The following is a 16,470-nucleotide window of genomic DNA, read 5'->3' as shown; positions in this document are numbered from 1 at the left end:
GTGAGAATTATAGCTCCGCCCCCTCATACATTGTGTATGAATTTTAAATTATTTGCTTAAAACAGGATGAAAATTGTAGTCGCACTTTGTTCTTTATAGTATATTTCTCGATTCAAATTATTTTACTTAATGAGAATTTCATAACGTTATGCAGCAAAACATAAAATAAAATGGAACTTTATGTTGTGTGCGGCTTTCTAACGTCACAACACGTCTGACGTCATATCTATTTATGCGCGTCTGTTTCCCGCGCTGAGATTAAAATTTGTTGCAAAATGCACATCTAAACGTAATTGAGCATAAGATAAAAAGAAAATGTGTTTGTTTTTCGTGAATATGGAATCATCCCACCTCGAAGTGAGAAAATGTTCACATTTTCACTCGCGCTACGAGCTCGTGAAAATATTTGAAATATTCTCACTTCTCAGTGAGATATATTCCATATTCACTCAAAACAAACAAATATCCTCTATATGAAAGATATTGACAAAGATAATGGATTCAATGTTTTCTGATATTCTATATTGATGAACAATCCTGTATAAGAAGTAATATTTAGGATGTTGCAAGAAAGGAAATATATATAAACCAAAAAATACAATTGGACATCGGCCTGACATCGGGCTGACTTCGGCCAATTTTACCGATACGCCGACATATAATATCGTTCCGATGTGGTCGTTTTTACTGGTGGAAAAAGGACAAACTGTGAATCGAAGAGCAATAACAGTGGTAAGCAATCTGAATAAATTCTTTTATATGAATTCTGAGAATTTTTGGATATCAGCTTTAGAGTATAGAAGGGAAAAGGCAGTATTTAAAATTTTAAAATGATGATTGATAAGGTTGACAGCATAAAAATTGTACGCTTTCAAAAGCACTTATTTAAAAGTTGTTTAAAAAGGTTCTGGAACGGACTTCAAAAGGGGATTAATTTTGGTTTAGAGTCGCAGGCATGTTGAATGATCTCCTTATGTACAATGTTGCCATGACGCCCTCACTAAACGCATTTAAGGATAGATTTAACAAGCATTGTGTGGATCCATATAACTTCATTGACAAATATTATGGAACTGTATCAAATGATCAGAAAATAAGATTAGAATAAAAATTAGCATGAACATGACGTTAAATGTGCGATAGTGAAAATACATTCTAAAAGTGGAAAAAGGAATAAACGAAACAAGTGAACAAATTATTCAGGAATCTAGAATCTACAGAAAAACAAATTGAATATATGTTTTTGAAACATTAATAAATGGAAATAAATGGAAACGATAAAAAGACATCAGAAAATATATGTTGATGTGTTGTAATAACATATTACTAGTTTTGGAACTGGATCTGAACCTGAATGGATATGACGTATAGGGCTTGTTACAGCATATACACGTCGGAGAGAGAGTGTTTATCAATGCTACACCGAGTCTGTTTTACTGAATATAAAGGCTAACTTAAAATGGTCAACCAGAAGTTGCGTCTTGTCTTTGCTGTTGTTGACTATATTGTCCATTTTCTTTCGTGGTGCGATGCCAATATTATCCTGTCTTTTGGACTTGACATGTCGCCAGAAGGGTTTTGTGTTGTGTTATTCAAGTCCTTGTTGGTTGATATTGTTGATATGATTTATCTCCACCTGTTTCAAAGTGTTTGAACTCACGCTTGCAGACTTTCTGGAAAGCCCGATAGTCATTCCACTTTAGTTGGTCTGTAGGCCTGGAATAAACACATCAATTTAGTCACGTCCAAAGCTACCCGAACACTTAACTTCATTAAGCGAAATATCCCATGCAAAAACCCAAAAGTTCAGGGTGTAGCTTATAAAGCCCTAATCAGGCCACAGCTGGAATATGCTAGCTGCGTCTGGAGCCCTTATACCCAACATAACATCCACCAGATCAAAATGATTCAGCGGAGGGCAGCGCGATGGGTTAATCATGACTACTCCCCTTACAGCAGTGTCACAAACATGCTAAGTCAGCTGAGATGGCGTACCCTTGAAAATAGGAGATCTGATTCACGCCTCTTTATGTTCTACAAAATAGTGAATGGTTTGGTTGCTGTACCACTTCCTTCCTATGTCCGCCCCCCCCCCCCCCCCCCCCCCCCCCCCACCATCACGTCTAACAAGACATATGCATCCCCACTCCTATACCCAGATCCTCACTCCCTGTAATTACTATAAGTACTTTTTTTTTCCAGCCACCATAGTGCTTTGGAATTCACTTCCAGTACAACTTGTGCAAGCCCCCACCCAGAACCAGTTTAAGCAGGGTGTGACCAAACTTGCACACAATGCTCAACATGACAGACTTGTTTTAAAACTGCTTTTATCTGTAAATCCTCCTTGTTTTAACACTATCAACTGTATTCATGCTTGCAATACACATCGTGTATTACTTTTATTCTCCTGTCCATTCTACTTTTAAATTTCTTGTACAGGCGCGCAGCTGCACGTAATACTCGTAAAGAGGAGTGATGCAGTATAAATATATTTTATATATGTATAAAATGTTTTATTTACTTGTTTCTTATTCTGTTCTGCATATATGTTTTAACCATGACTCATGGATCAACGAAGGGGTTTATGTTAAGCGTATCGTAAAAAGGAGCCAATGAGATCCATTCCTTTATGTCACATGGTTATATGAACCAATCGCTAGCTGAGTAGTCAGTCTTTATTTAGTTGCGGAATCTGTTAGAGGTGATTCATTTTCGTTTAGAAAAAGTGTTTTTAAATTGGGTTAAAGGCAGTTTTATGCAGATAATTTAATAGTGATGAAGCTTTCATGTATTGACTTAACTTTTAAATACAAGGTTATGTGGTGTATATAGTTAACGTCATGTAATGTTTCCCCATAGATTTCTTTCGTTTCATCCTGGGCGCTGTTTGGCGGTTTCTGGTCGCCCGGATATAGAAAACTATCACTGATGTTTAATCTCTTTTACTTTTATGGTATTTTAATAATAAATACCCTTTATTCAATTCAATATCTGTTGTTGAGTTTTCTATACAGAGTGATACTTTAGTAACCTTTGGGGAAACAATAGGACATAAATATATTTTATATATGTATAAAATGTTTTATGTACTTGTTTCTTATTCTGTTCTGCATATATGTTTTAACCATGACTCATGGATCAACGAAGGGGTTTATGTTAAGCGTATCGTAAAAAGGAGCCAATGAGATCCATTCCTTTATGTCACATGGTTATATGAACCAATCGCTAGCTGAGTAGTCAGTCTTTATTTAGTTGCGGAATCTGTTAGAGGTGATGATTCATTTTCGTTTAGACCTCCACCTCCCCAACCTCCTCTTTTTATAATTTTCTTGAACTTTTGGATTCGTTAAGACAATCAGTCCATAGTTTTTTAAAGATTCTCATTGGCTCTTCATTTTATATATAAAAAACAAAACAAAAAACGTTGTAATGTTCCATTTTCTAATTTGTTTATTTGCTTGAACATTGAAGCCTTTTACATTTGTTAAATCTGGTTTTATGACAATTTTCATTGTACTGTGTATACGGGTCGGCGGTTTCTGGTCGCCCGGATATAGAAAACTATCACTGATGTTTAATCTCTTTTACTTTTATGGTATTTTAATAATAAATACCCTTTATTCAATTCAATATCTGTTGTTGAGTTTTCTATACAGAGTGATACTTCAGTAACCTTTGGGGAAACAATAGGACATAAATAGATAGACAGATAGTTAGGCCTATAGCATTGATCTTATTTGCAAGTTACTTTTTTACTATTTTGACATGAAGAATGTCTCCGTTTTCAAAAAATGAACCAGTGTTGATCGTTTTTTTTTAATTTATTTTATTATCTTTAGGTTCATATACAGTAATACTCTTCAAAATCAAACGCAAATTTAACATCTCAATGATACGAGGGCGCAAATTTCAATTTTATACTTTATTTTTGTATGGTAGTACGAAGAGCAGTGAAAGCTTTTTTACAGGTGTATAAATATCATTTTACGGAGTTCGACCGAACCGTTGTGGAATTCTTGTAAGAAAACAACTTCAGTGTAGTAGTCCTCGTACTTGCAGTATCCGGGACAACCAAGTTCTTTTGTCCAGTTTTGTTCACTTGCAAATCCAATTCTCTTACTTTCTATCAGCATAAAAGCATACCATTTAAATTTCAAGTTTCTGTTTGAACTCTTTGAAACCATTTCTATATCACTATAATAACAAAGACAGATATCAAACAGGGAATGCCACCTACCAAATAAAGCATATGTCTGGTGGCGGAGGCGAAGAAGGAGTGAAGGAGGACGTCTTTGCCACAAAACGGAGGAAAGAGTCTCATGGAGTGGCCATGGGTGTTGATGGAGGTAGGGTGGAAAAACCTCGCTGGTGGTGTTATGTCAACAAGGCCGTGAACTATTCTGTAAGTCATGACCAGCTTGTTGTTGGAGAGACGTATATGTAGGGGTAGCCAGCTGATATCAGACACCATTTGGCTAGTACTGCTGGTGGTGCGGTAATCGCCCTTCACAAAGCGTGCTGCACGGCGCTGGACGTCCTCAAGTTGGTCAATGTTGGTCTGTGTGTGAGGGTCCCAAGCAGAGCTGGCATACTCTAGAATAGGCCTGACGAGGGTCTGGTAACACTGTGCCTTGACTTCCTGTGGGCAGCTTGTCGGGTTCCTTCTGAGAAAGGCAAGGCTGTTGTTTGCCTTCTTGGCTGTTTTGGCGACGTGGGTGTTCATGGAGAGTTGCTCGTCAAGGTACATGCCCAGGTATTTGCCTTAATTCTTTCACTACTTGGAGCTCACTGCCATGGATGTAGTAGGCTGCCTTGATAGGGGTTGACTTCCTGGTTATGCATATAACTTTGCACTTGGATGCATTGAACGACATCTGCCAGTCGCGCTCCCATTGCTGAAGTCTTATTTATTCTTCTTGTAAGGCTTGTGCATCCTGTGTGGTGCTGATCTTCCTGTACAAGAGGCTGTCATCAGCAAAAAGGCGCATTGTTGACTTGGCTTGGAGTGGGAGGTCATTAATATAGAGCAGGAAGAGTAGGGGTCCAATGACTGATCCTTGGGGCACGCCTGAAGTGACTGGTGCTGTATCAGATGATCTTCCCTCTACTAAGACTTGCTGAGTATGGTTGGCCAGGAAACTGCGTATCCACTGCAGAAGGTTGCCCCTGATGCCGTAGTACTCTAGCTTGATGGCAAGTTGCTCATGGGGAACCTTATCGAATATATGAGCCGTGCCATGAGAAAATCAACATAGTGGGTTTGCGACCAGCATGGATCCAGACCAGCCTGCGCATCCGCGCAGTCTGGTCAGGCTCCATGCTGTTCGCTTTTAAAGCCTATTGGAATTGAAGAAACTGTTAGCGAACAGCATGGATCCTGACCAGACTGCGCAGATGCGCAGGCTGGTCTGGATCCATGCAGGTCGCACACCCACTATGTTGGTTTTCCCATGGCATGGCTCATATATGCCTTGCTGAAATCGAGCAAGACTGCATCGATTTGTTCCATCTCTTCCAGGCCTGCGGCTAGGTCGTGTATCGTGAGGATAAGCTGCAGCTGGCTCTCAGTAGACCTCCTCTTTCTGAAGTCATGTTGTTGGTCCGACAGTATCTTATGTTTATCAAGGTGGGCCATAATCTGGCTGTGAAGGATGTGCTCTATAATCTTGCTGCATACTGAGGTTAGCAATATCGGCCGATAGTTGGCAGGGTCACTGTGGTCTCCCTTTTTGAAGATAGGTGTGACATTCGCATGCCTCCAGTCTGTCGGTACTTGGCCTTGGTCGACTGATGCAGAGAAGATGAGTGCTAGTGATGGTGCCAGATCTTCTGCGTAGTCTTTCAGGAACCTTGTCGGAATGTTGTTGGGACCAGTCGCCTTGTGTGGGTCTAGGTCAACAAGAAGCTTCCGCACACCCTCGACGCTGATGCTAAAACTGTGCATATCGGGGTGGGGACTGTTTCCTAGCGATGGAATGTGGGAGGTGTCTTCCCTGGTAAACACTCCACTGAACTGCTGGTTTAGAATGGTAGCTTTGGATTTTGGCTAGCTGTGGGTGAGACCGTTTGCTTTCAGGGGTGATATGCCGCTCTTGTCGCACCTCTTCCCCTTGACCAGGGAGTACAGTTTCTTTGGATTGCGGTCTGTTGTAACCATGCCCCTGATGTATCTATTGTATGCATGTTTGCACTCGTAATGGGTGTCCTTGGTGATCTGCTTATAGTGGATGAGGTCGGCTTCATTGCCGGTAGCTCTTGCCCGCCGGAATGCCCTCTTCTTTCTTCTGGAGAGGCGTTTGGCTTTCCTGGATATCCAAGGCTGGTTGTAGCGAGAGGTTGTCATTTTGGAAGGAACGTGGGCTATGATGGTGTGGTCCACAAAGTTCCTGAAAGTTGTCCACAGGGTGTTGATATCTGTGCGTGGGTTATATCTTGTGGTGAAGTCAAGGCTAAATTCTCTGACAGCTGCCTGTATGCTGGTCGTTTCAACATTTTTCCAGAGGAATATCTTTCTTGGAGGTGGTTTGTAACGAGCTGCTGAAGTCTATGCGTGGATGAAAACTGCATCATGGTCGCTGACGCCTGGCAGTGGTTCGCAACGGCTAAGTAGTTTCTGAGTAAATGCATATTTTTATATTGTTGACATGCCATTACTGGATAAATCAGTTATCAGAAGTCAGTTTATACTTTAAGTTGAGAAGTTAATAAACATAATTATATATACTGTTGTATTGTTTTAAACCTAAGGCATAAATGTTGTTTCAGGTTAAAGGTAGGTATGTCATTGTAAGTAAATGCAATTCTGATCTGTCTGGGTCTTGATGATGATCTTTTAGAATTGTCATTGCAGTTCAAGATGAAGTAATCATCATAGATGTGTTTATATTTGAATTGAGTGTGTCATTTACACTTTTTGAACAGTTATAACAGATAAGTGTTTTATTTAATTTATTTATTTGTTGGTTAACGTGCACCGACACAATTTTATCATATGCACTTCAGCTTAAGGTAGGAAGACCCTTCAATTTAAAGGTAGGTCTGTCATTGTAATTAAAAGGCATTTGATTAGCCTTTTTCTTGATGTTGGATGTTTAAGCAAATGTTATCATTGCAGTTCAGATGAAATAGAGTTTATAGATTTCTTTATTTCTGTCAGTGTCCCATGGTTGCCAGGATGTGTCCCGTGGTGCCCCGGCTTCGGGGTACAATGGGACATTTTAGTGCTAGTCTTCTATGATGCTTCTATGATGCAGATCTCAGAAACGATAGCACAAAACATGACCATTGACTACCCCTCATGTACATGAAGGATTGTACTTTAAAATACATGTAGTATGACAATTACAGAAAGTTAATTCAAGATACTTTAGAAAATTGAAAAAATATAATTTTTGTCCCAAGGTGCCCCAGTCTCCCCTACTGATCATAACTGGGAGGTCGGGGACAATCTGTGAAAATAACTTATGTTACATGATGAAACGTAAAATGTAAGACTTCTACATACAATGTTAAAAATAAAAACGACATGATGGATTAGTGCATGAATGTATTTAGACTGACCTGAAAACTGTTCGTTTCTGTTATTTATGTTTGTACGGAAAAGTTACTTAAGAAAGCTTATTACATACCATTCTTACATGTTTATCATCTTTTAACTCAAATATATGCTTACAAATTGTAATGTATAAAACATTGCTAATACTGTGTTGGACTGTAGAGTATGATTTTGATTTATTTTGTATTTAAATGGACCTTAGTCTTTTGGTCAACTCTTCTTTGTAAAGATAAAAACTAGTTTTCAAGTGCAAAAGATGATCAGTGTTTATGAAAGTTTAGTATTTAATAAGTTTGAATAGTTATTAGTGGTGGACTTTGTTAAAAGTAACTGTTTTAATAGGATGTTTGCAGCCTATAATATTTTAGATTTCAGTTAAACAGAGAAAAACTGAAATATTAAGGTTGGTAGAAAAGATGCAAACAAATAACACACTGAGGGTGGTTATTAGGACATATTTGGTATCATAGATAAGCAATTAAATATGGAAAGTTAAACAAAAAAGAAATCAAAACACTAAATCAAATACCATTGTACATGTAAAGGATGTAAGTAAAGTTTGCTACAGCTGGAAAAGTAAATCACCATGGTAAAAATGTGTATTTAGTAAGATTTTTTCATTTAGATTTTTAAGTCATTCAATACTGATATGTTGAGGTATTTAAGCGGAGTACTAGTTATTGTATTAAATTTTCAACTTTTGAAAATAAACAGGCATTTCTGCTTTAAATGATTCTATGTCAGATCTTTTTAAATCATTATTTGTACAATGCAAACTCAACTACTGTAATGTAAAAAGAAACAAACAGGGAATTTTATTTTCTCTTCTTTGTGGGAACCCGGTAAACTTTTTAAAAAATAATGTGAAAAAGAACATGCATTAAACTATTATATATATAATGTATTTCATTCATATTTAATGATATACTGACTCATGGGGTATTGAGGTTGATAAGATTGCACGGGTTATCTCCCTTGTGTTTTACATTTTCAGTAGTATTTATGGTTTCCACAGTACAGTTAAGCTTTCTTCATTTGGCTTTTTTGACAACCTCCGTGCTAGTCTTAGTTCAAGGAGATATACATGAACATGAAACAGAAGCAGGTACCCACTGTGGAAATTTTACAGGTGCTAAACATGATGACAGCACTGCGGAAACTGGTATGCAATTTTTATTTGAATTCAACATTTCAGTTTAAATTGCACAGGCGGTGTTTTTATGCCCTGTGTGTCGAAGACTGAGGCGGTATATGGTGTTTATATTCGTCTCTCCATCAGTCAGTCCATCTGTAACACTTTCTTATGTTGTCAACTCCTACAGTTTCCATCCAGTTGAAATGAAATCATCAACATGAAGTGGATATAACATATTGTCTGAGTTATGTTCCTGCAGTGGACTTTATTTAGTATTCTGTCAGATATTTTAAGGGGACATGGGTCATACAATGTTGACATCTTTTTCAGTATTTACACTTACTTTGTGAATGTGGTCTCAGCCTTACAATGTGTTGTAAAGGTCATCCCAATGATGAATCTGGCCTGTGTCACCAAATGAGTCAGTTAAAACACTGAGAGATGTTCTTGCTTTTTTCTCCATTTTTAGTTGAAATCTATTAATTATAAATGATTATTCTATTTTTGTTTTCAGATATTCATTTAATATTCATAATTATGTCTCCCCCAGGAGACATATTGTTTTTGCCCTGTCCGTCCGTCCGTCTGTCCGACCGTCCGTCCATCCGTATGTCACACTTCATTTCCAAGCAATAACTGGAGAACCATTTGACCTAGAACCTTCAAGCTTCATAGGGTTGTAGGGCTGCTGTAGTAGACGACCCCTATTGTATTTGGGGTCACTCCATCAAAGGTCAAGGTCACAGGGGCCTGAACATTGAAAACCATTTCCGATCAATAACTAGAGAACTACTTGACCCAGAATGTTGAAACTTCATAGGATGATTGGCCATGAAGAGTAGATGACCCCTATTGATTTTGGGGTCACTCTGTCAAAGGTCAAGGTCACAGGGGCCTGAACATTGAAAACCATTTCCGATGAATAACTAGAGAACCACTTGACCCAGAATGTTGAAACTTCATAGGATGATTGGTCATGAAGAGTAGATGACCCCTATTGATTTTGGGGTCACTCCATCAAAGGTCAAGGTCACAGGGGCCTGCACATGGAAAACCATTTCCGATCAATAACTAGAGAACCACTTGACCCAGAATGTTGAAACTTCATAGGATGATTGTACATGCAAAGTAGATGACCCATATCGATTTTGGGGTCACTCCATTAAAGGTCAAGGTCACAGGGGCCTGAACATTGAAAACCATTTCCGGTCAGTAACTTGAGAACCACTTGACCCAGAATGTTGAAACTTAATAGGATGATTGCTCATGCAGAGTAGATGACCCCTAACGATTTTTGGGTCACTCTGTGAAAGGTCAAGGTCACAGGGGCCTGAACATTGAAAACAATTTCCGGTCAGTAACTTGAGAACCACTTGACCCAGAATGATGAAACTTCATAGGATGATTGGTCATGCAGAGTAGATGACCCCTAACGATTTTAGGGTGACTCTGTTAAAGGTCAAGGCCAAAGGGGCCTGAACATGGAAAACCATTTCCAATCAATAACTTGAGAACCTCTCGACCCAGAATGTTGAAACTTCATAGGATGATTGTTCATGCAGAGTAAATGACCCCTATTGATTTTGGGGTCACTCCGTTAAAGGTCAAGGTCACAGAGGCCTGAACATTGATAACCAGTTCCGATCAATAACTTAAGAACCATTTGACCCAGAATGTTGAAACTTCATAGGATGATTGCACATGCAGAGTAGATGACCCCTATTGATTTTGGGGTCAGTCTATTAAAGGTCAAGGTCACAGTGGCCTGTTCATGTGAAATCATTTTTTGGAAATAACTTGAGAACCACTTGACCTACAATGTTGAAACTTAGTAGGATGATTGGACATGCAGAGTAGATGACCCCTATTTATTTTGAGTTCACTTGATCAAAGGTCAAGGTCACAGGAGCCTGAACAGTGACTTGAGAACCACTAGGCCAAGAGTGTTGAAATTTAGCGGGATGACAGGACATGCCAAGTAAATGATCCCTATTGCAGCCAACCATCAGTGTCTCTTTGACTTTCGCTCCTGACTCCTATTGACTTCTTGCCTATAGGACTTTGCATTGGGGGAGACATGCGCTTTTTTACAAAAGCATTTTCTAGTTTAATACTGCATAATTTGCAAGTGATAAATTCATCACAGTTATATTACATGTACTTCTAACTAATAGTTCTAAGTGAAAGAATATGAAAGGTTTAAACACAAATCTGTGAACTTTACTTATTAGTGGCAAACCATTGTGTCACTTAAGGGAACTTAAAGATTGCTTCAGTAGGACCTTTTTCTTTAGAAAAAATAACAGTTCACATATTTTTCAGAGCATTTCCATTGTACAGAATGTCTGTACCCACAGAACTGTCTTGCTGACAACCAATGTAGAACTGGTACCACTGGTAGCACATGTGAAAAATGTTCAGCCGGTAATGTTAGAAAAATTGTAACCCTAATTATTGGTATACACCAGATTCTGTTCACAGTATTTTGTAAATGTTTGACTTTGAAATAAAGATAGGATCTATTAATCCTTATCATGCTGGACACGACTGATGCTAGCTGTCTTTGCGGCCAGTGCACATCATGATTGGCCTGCACATCCATTTGATTACTAATTGAAATGAACAGTCTCAATCACCTGTCAAACCTACTAATAATTGTATATCTAAGTGACTGGAATACACAGTGTGACTGTTAAGGTAGTTCTGCACATTTGGTTTGAAATTTTTTCTACAATGTAGAATATGATTAAACTCTGATTTTTCAAAACTTCAGAATATAACTAGAAAATTCAGCAAATAAAAAAGATAGGGTCGTGTGCTTGATTTTTTGCTAGACTGATTTGAAAAAATTAGACCACGCAATTTTTTATAATGGAAGTCTATGGGAAAATCATAACTTTCATAACATTTTAGCAAATAGAAATTTTTCTACAATGTAGAATTTAATGAAACTTCCCACAGTTGTAAATAAGCATATGGCCTATAATGTGGTGAAATAAAATGTATAGGTCCGTGTGCTTAATTTTGAGATATTTGACCATGATTAAAGTGAACCGCACTTTTCACGCTAATTTTAACATTGACATTATTTTGAAGTTTTAACGTGTCAGATGTTTTAATATCATATTTTAACTTTAGAAAGACAGTAACAGTGCCATTGTAATAAATCTACTCATAGGTTGCTATTAATTCATAAAATGATTTTCATTTCTGTACGCCGAATCCAGGCTTTATTCCACGTTTTCCGGATAAATGACGTTATGCCATCACTTCCGGTTTATCAAACGTGCAGAACTACCTTAACCAAAAGAATTAGGACATTGATTCCAATTTCTGTATTTTCATTGAAACTATGGCACGGATTTCATTAATTACAAAATGTGTAAGTTGCAAAGTAGAAGTGGGGTCTGGGAGCCCTTCCATTTAGAACTGTATTTGTTGCAGAAATTATAAGTAGCCTAGATCACTACAGCAGGAGGAAATCCCCATACCACAGCACACACTGAAATAAATGTTGTTGACATTTTTCTCTTCTGTTGTGCTGATATATTTTGTTTAAAAAGTATTGTTCATTTTATTCCACCTTGCGAGGCAGAGTTAATCTCTGACTTATGCAAATAATGGTAATCTCAAAATGTGAGCAAAATACTCACTGGTAGAGCAATGTAATTGTTTAATTCCGTAACCAATGACTAAAATTCAGTGCTACATTGGTTACAATGTAAGGTAGATGGCCACTGAATAAGAAATTAGGTTGCCGAATATACTACGTATCCTGCACAATAATGCAGTGGACCGTTGCAAAACCCCGCCTTGCCAGGTCAATTAAAACCCACAATAAAAAGGACAGATGTCATTCAGATGATTAAAAAATACAAACAAACTTTTTGAATCACACATCCTCATTCCTGTGAAACATGTTTGTACAGCTTTTTTACTTTCTTTCTGCATAGTGATGACACATAAATGTTAATAGTATACTTCCATTCAGATTACCATCATGTTGGCAGTTTGTGTGTAAAGTGTTATCCAGTTCCATGGCCAGCTGTAAGTTTTGGAATATACCTATTGATACTGGTTGGAACAACACTGTGTCATGGATTTACAGATTCTGTTTGTACAAAGGTATCAGTGGTATATCTAAATGCATGCATGTTATAAGACATTTTTCTCTACTATAATGCTGTTACTAGTTGAGACTTCTGTGGCCAAGTGGTTAAGGCTGATGACTTCAAATTACTTGCCTCTCATGGCTCTAGGATCAAAACCTCTCTTAGGGTGTAGAATTTTTGCTTAAGAGGAAGCCATTCAGGTGGCTTATGGAAGGTCCGTGGTTCTACAAAGGTGTTTGCCCAGTAATGCCTGGAGGAGCACCTCGGCTCTTCCTCCACAGTCAAAAGCTGAAAGTCACCATGTAATCTATAATGTGTCATTGTGACAGTACACCAAACAAACAGTCAGTGACAGGTTCAGGCCCCACTTGGGTCAGATCTGGACCTCATATGACATGAATACATTGTTTTTCTAGGAAGCTGACTACCATCAATTTATTCAGATTTGTGCAAAAAACTTTCTTAACAGCTGAGCTAAAGATTTAGTATAATGTGTAAACTAGAATAAGCCTTTCTTTGCGCAGTAACTTTATTATCCTCCACCAAAGGTAGATATGTTATCGGCTGTCAGGAAATGGCATCCTGCATGTTCTGGTCAGATTTCATTAGCAAGACAAGATTTGTGACCCTTTGTACATTACATGTATATATATGGTGTTTTATTCCATTTTCTATCTGTCCAGAGTAATACCTCAAACATGGTTGGAAATACTTTAATAAAACGTGGTAGGAATGTTGAGGAAAACAAGATTTATAGCCCTTTGCAGTTATATAAAGTGTTTTTATCCATTTTTTTCTCTCCGTCAGAACTGGTTTGTAGGATTTCAATAAAACATGGTATAACTGTTAACTGCAATAAGGAAATGCTGCCCAGCAAGTTTAATTTGGATTGCTCATCACCTGTTTTGTAATAATATATTGTATATTTTCCAGGTGAAATTGCTGTGTCATTTCCTACAAAATATGTTACTGACGTTACATATCAAGATTGCCTGGCCAGAGAACCTGCCTCGCATCTTCAGCATCATCAACTTTGGATTATTCAACTCTAATATTCTAAATCCAGGTTTGATATTAGATTTTACCAAGTTCTACTTTATATCTGCTAGAACAGCTGGAGAAATCTTACCTCAGTCTTTAACTTGGACCTGTTCCACAAGAGCTTAGGTTCAAACCCTGAGTGAGGCAAACCCTCTCTAGGATGAATTGATAGAAGACCTGGACATCTGTTAAAATCATGTGTCCTCTACCTCTAACTCATGTGAAGAGGTTGTCAGTTTTACACCCCTGATACAAGTATAACAGGGGCTTTATTATAGTCACGTGTCGGTCCATCAGTCCGTCTGCGATTCATTTCTGGAGGCTTATCTTTTAAACCCTTTAATGAATTTTTAAATACTTATACATAAATATTTGTCATCATTACACAAGATGCACTTAACCCATTTCACCAGGTCCAAGGTCAAGGTCACATTTGGGTTTCAAATAACTAAATTTTGTGTCTTCTCTATATCATCAAAATAGCTAGAAGGATTTTGAAAAAAAACAAAACAAACATACCTCATAAAAATGATGTGCATGACACTGGTCACTAGGTCCAAGGTCAAGGCCACACTTGGAGGTCAAAGTTGGTGTATATACCTCGGTCCTCTGTATCAAAGGGGTGTCTGAGGTATTACCTACCTTCTGTCATAGCTTCATATTGTGATATCAAACAATTCTTCCAAAATAGAAAAATAGTAGCAAAATCAAACTTTCAAAGTGTATTTAACGCAGACTTCACATAGTAAATCAGGGTAAATTTATCCACGGTGCAACAATCGTCATCATACAAGAAAAGAGAAATGTTGATGGTATCAGTGATTGGAAGAATAACCAAATTGTTTCTTTTTAGTGTAGGATTTTTTTCTGCAAGATGAATGATTAGCCCGATATTTTTAGAAAAAAATTCAAACAACACCATGTCATGGAAAGAAAGGGTTGTTTTACATGAAAATTTAACAGCATATAAAACATGTATATTACTCTACACAACAATTGTGAATTCCAGAAAAGGACTGCATAAAGGGGCCACAGTTTCGGACAGTTCAGCACCAGGTTTATAAACACCATTTTCAAAGAACTATTACATAACTTTGTTTTGATACATTTGCAATTATGTCCCAGATTCTTAAATAACTTGACACATGTTTCCCTCAGTGACACAGTGTTTCGCATGCAAGAACCAGATTGGTAGCTTAAAGGTCAAGGTCATACTTTGAGGTCAAAGGTCAAAACTTGGTACTATGCTTGTCAGGGCTGTTACTCAGCCATGGATTGAGAGATTCTTAAATACTTTGGCACAAATGTTTGCCTTGATAAGATGATGTGTCATGTGCAACAACCAAATTGGTAGCTTGAAGGTCAAGGTCATACTTAGAGGTCAGAGGTCAAAACTTGGTGCAGTTTTCCTTGTCAGGGCTGTAACTCATCCATGGATTGAGGGTTTCTTAAATAACTTGGCACAGTTGTTTGCCTCAATGAGACAGTCTATCAGGCATAAGTAGTTGAAAGGTCAAGATCACACTAAGGGGTCAAAGGTCAAAAGTTGATGCAGACAGATGGCTGGACATGTTGCCCGTGGGCATCTAATTTCTTTATGAAGGGCATTCATTTTTAAAAGGAGACAACTTTTTGAAAATATTATAAGTATCCAGTCATACAGGACAGTATGGTAGAACATAAAATGGACAGTAAATTGTTGGTAAAATGTTTGTTTGTTTACCAAAAATTTCTGTGTTTTGATGATTGTAGCCAAATGTTGAAAAGAAGATCTGCAAAGAGAATTCTAGTTTCACCATACAGTAATTGAAAAATATGATGAATTTATAAATTCCAGTTCTTTAGAAAGAATATTATACTGCATTGGTTAATACAATTAGTTATCATGATGTTTTGCCTCATTTAATGTCTTCTTTCAGAGTGCCTGTTTGTTACATGTCCTTCAATGAGCATATACTATATAGAGTGGTTGACATCACTGTGCATCCCAATATTTATCATTATACTGGGAAAGTTCCTGTACACAAGCATGGTAAGGTTTTCTCTCTGCAGTTCTGAGCAGTAAATACTGGGAAACTTCCTACATGCCGGGATTCTGCAATGCTTTGTCAGTATTGAACACTGGGAACTTTCCTGTGTACAAGCATAGTAAGGTGTTCACTCAGCAATGCTTTGTCTGCAGTAAAGACTAGGAAATTTTCAACATAAAAGCATGATGAGACTTTCTTTTTAGCAACACTTTGTCAGCAGTAAGACTGGGTAAGTTTCTGTATACAAGCTTGGTAAGATTAATTCTATCTGCATCACTTTGTCAGCAGTAAGACTGGGTAAGTTCCTGTATACAAGCTTGGTAAGATCAATTCTATCTGCATCACTTTGTCAGCAGTAAGACTGTGTAAGTTCCTGTATACAAGCTTGGTAAGATGAATTCTGTCTGCAACACTTTGTCAGCAGTAAGACTGTGTAAGTTCCTGTATACAAGCTTGGTAAGATTAATTCTGTCTGCATCACTTTGTCAGCAGTAAGACTGTGTAAGTTCCTGCATACAAGCTTGGTAAGATTAATTCTATCTGCATCACTTTGTCAGCAGTAAGACTGTGTAAGTTCCTGCATACAAGCTTGGT

General features: G+C 37.7%; 1 protein-coding gene across 7 annotated transcripts in view; it reads left to right on the top strand.

The window, feature by feature from the left end:
- LOC123524713 (uncharacterized) overlaps positions 1-16,470 on the top strand; it is a 59,968-nt gene that overhangs the window by 13,201 nt on the left and 30,297 nt on the right. For 2 of the 7 annotated variants that reach the window (XM_053538538.1, XM_053538543.1), the window contains exons 1-6: positions 3,871-3,971; positions 8,553-8,720; positions 11,016-11,117; positions 12,685-12,818; positions 13,739-13,871; positions 15,766-15,878. In XM_053538538.1, coding sequence (XP_053394513.1) covers positions 3,893-3,971; positions 8,553-8,720; positions 11,016-11,117; positions 12,685-12,818; positions 13,739-13,871; positions 15,766-15,878 — 729 coding nt within the window. In that variant the 5' untranslated portion in view covers positions 3,871-3,892. Of the gene's footprint in view, positions 1-3,863; positions 4,022-6,503; positions 6,621-7,042; positions 7,962-7,982; positions 8,148-8,552; positions 8,721-11,015; positions 11,118-12,684; positions 12,819-13,738; positions 13,872-15,765; positions 15,879-16,470 lie in introns of those variants that run through there. The other 5 variants (XM_053538540.1, XM_053538539.1, XM_053538542.1 and 2 more) reach the window with 5 other exon arrangements.

Source organism: Mercenaria mercenaria, chromosome 3 (assembly GCF_021730395.1).
Source record: "Mercenaria mercenaria strain notata chromosome 3, MADL_Memer_1, whole genome shotgun sequence".
Taxonomy (NCBI): domain Eukaryota; kingdom Metazoa; phylum Mollusca; class Bivalvia; order Venerida; family Veneridae; genus Mercenaria; species Mercenaria mercenaria.
The sequence above is the reverse complement of the archived record's forward strand: the minus strand, read 5'-3'. Positions and strand labels throughout refer to the sequence as shown.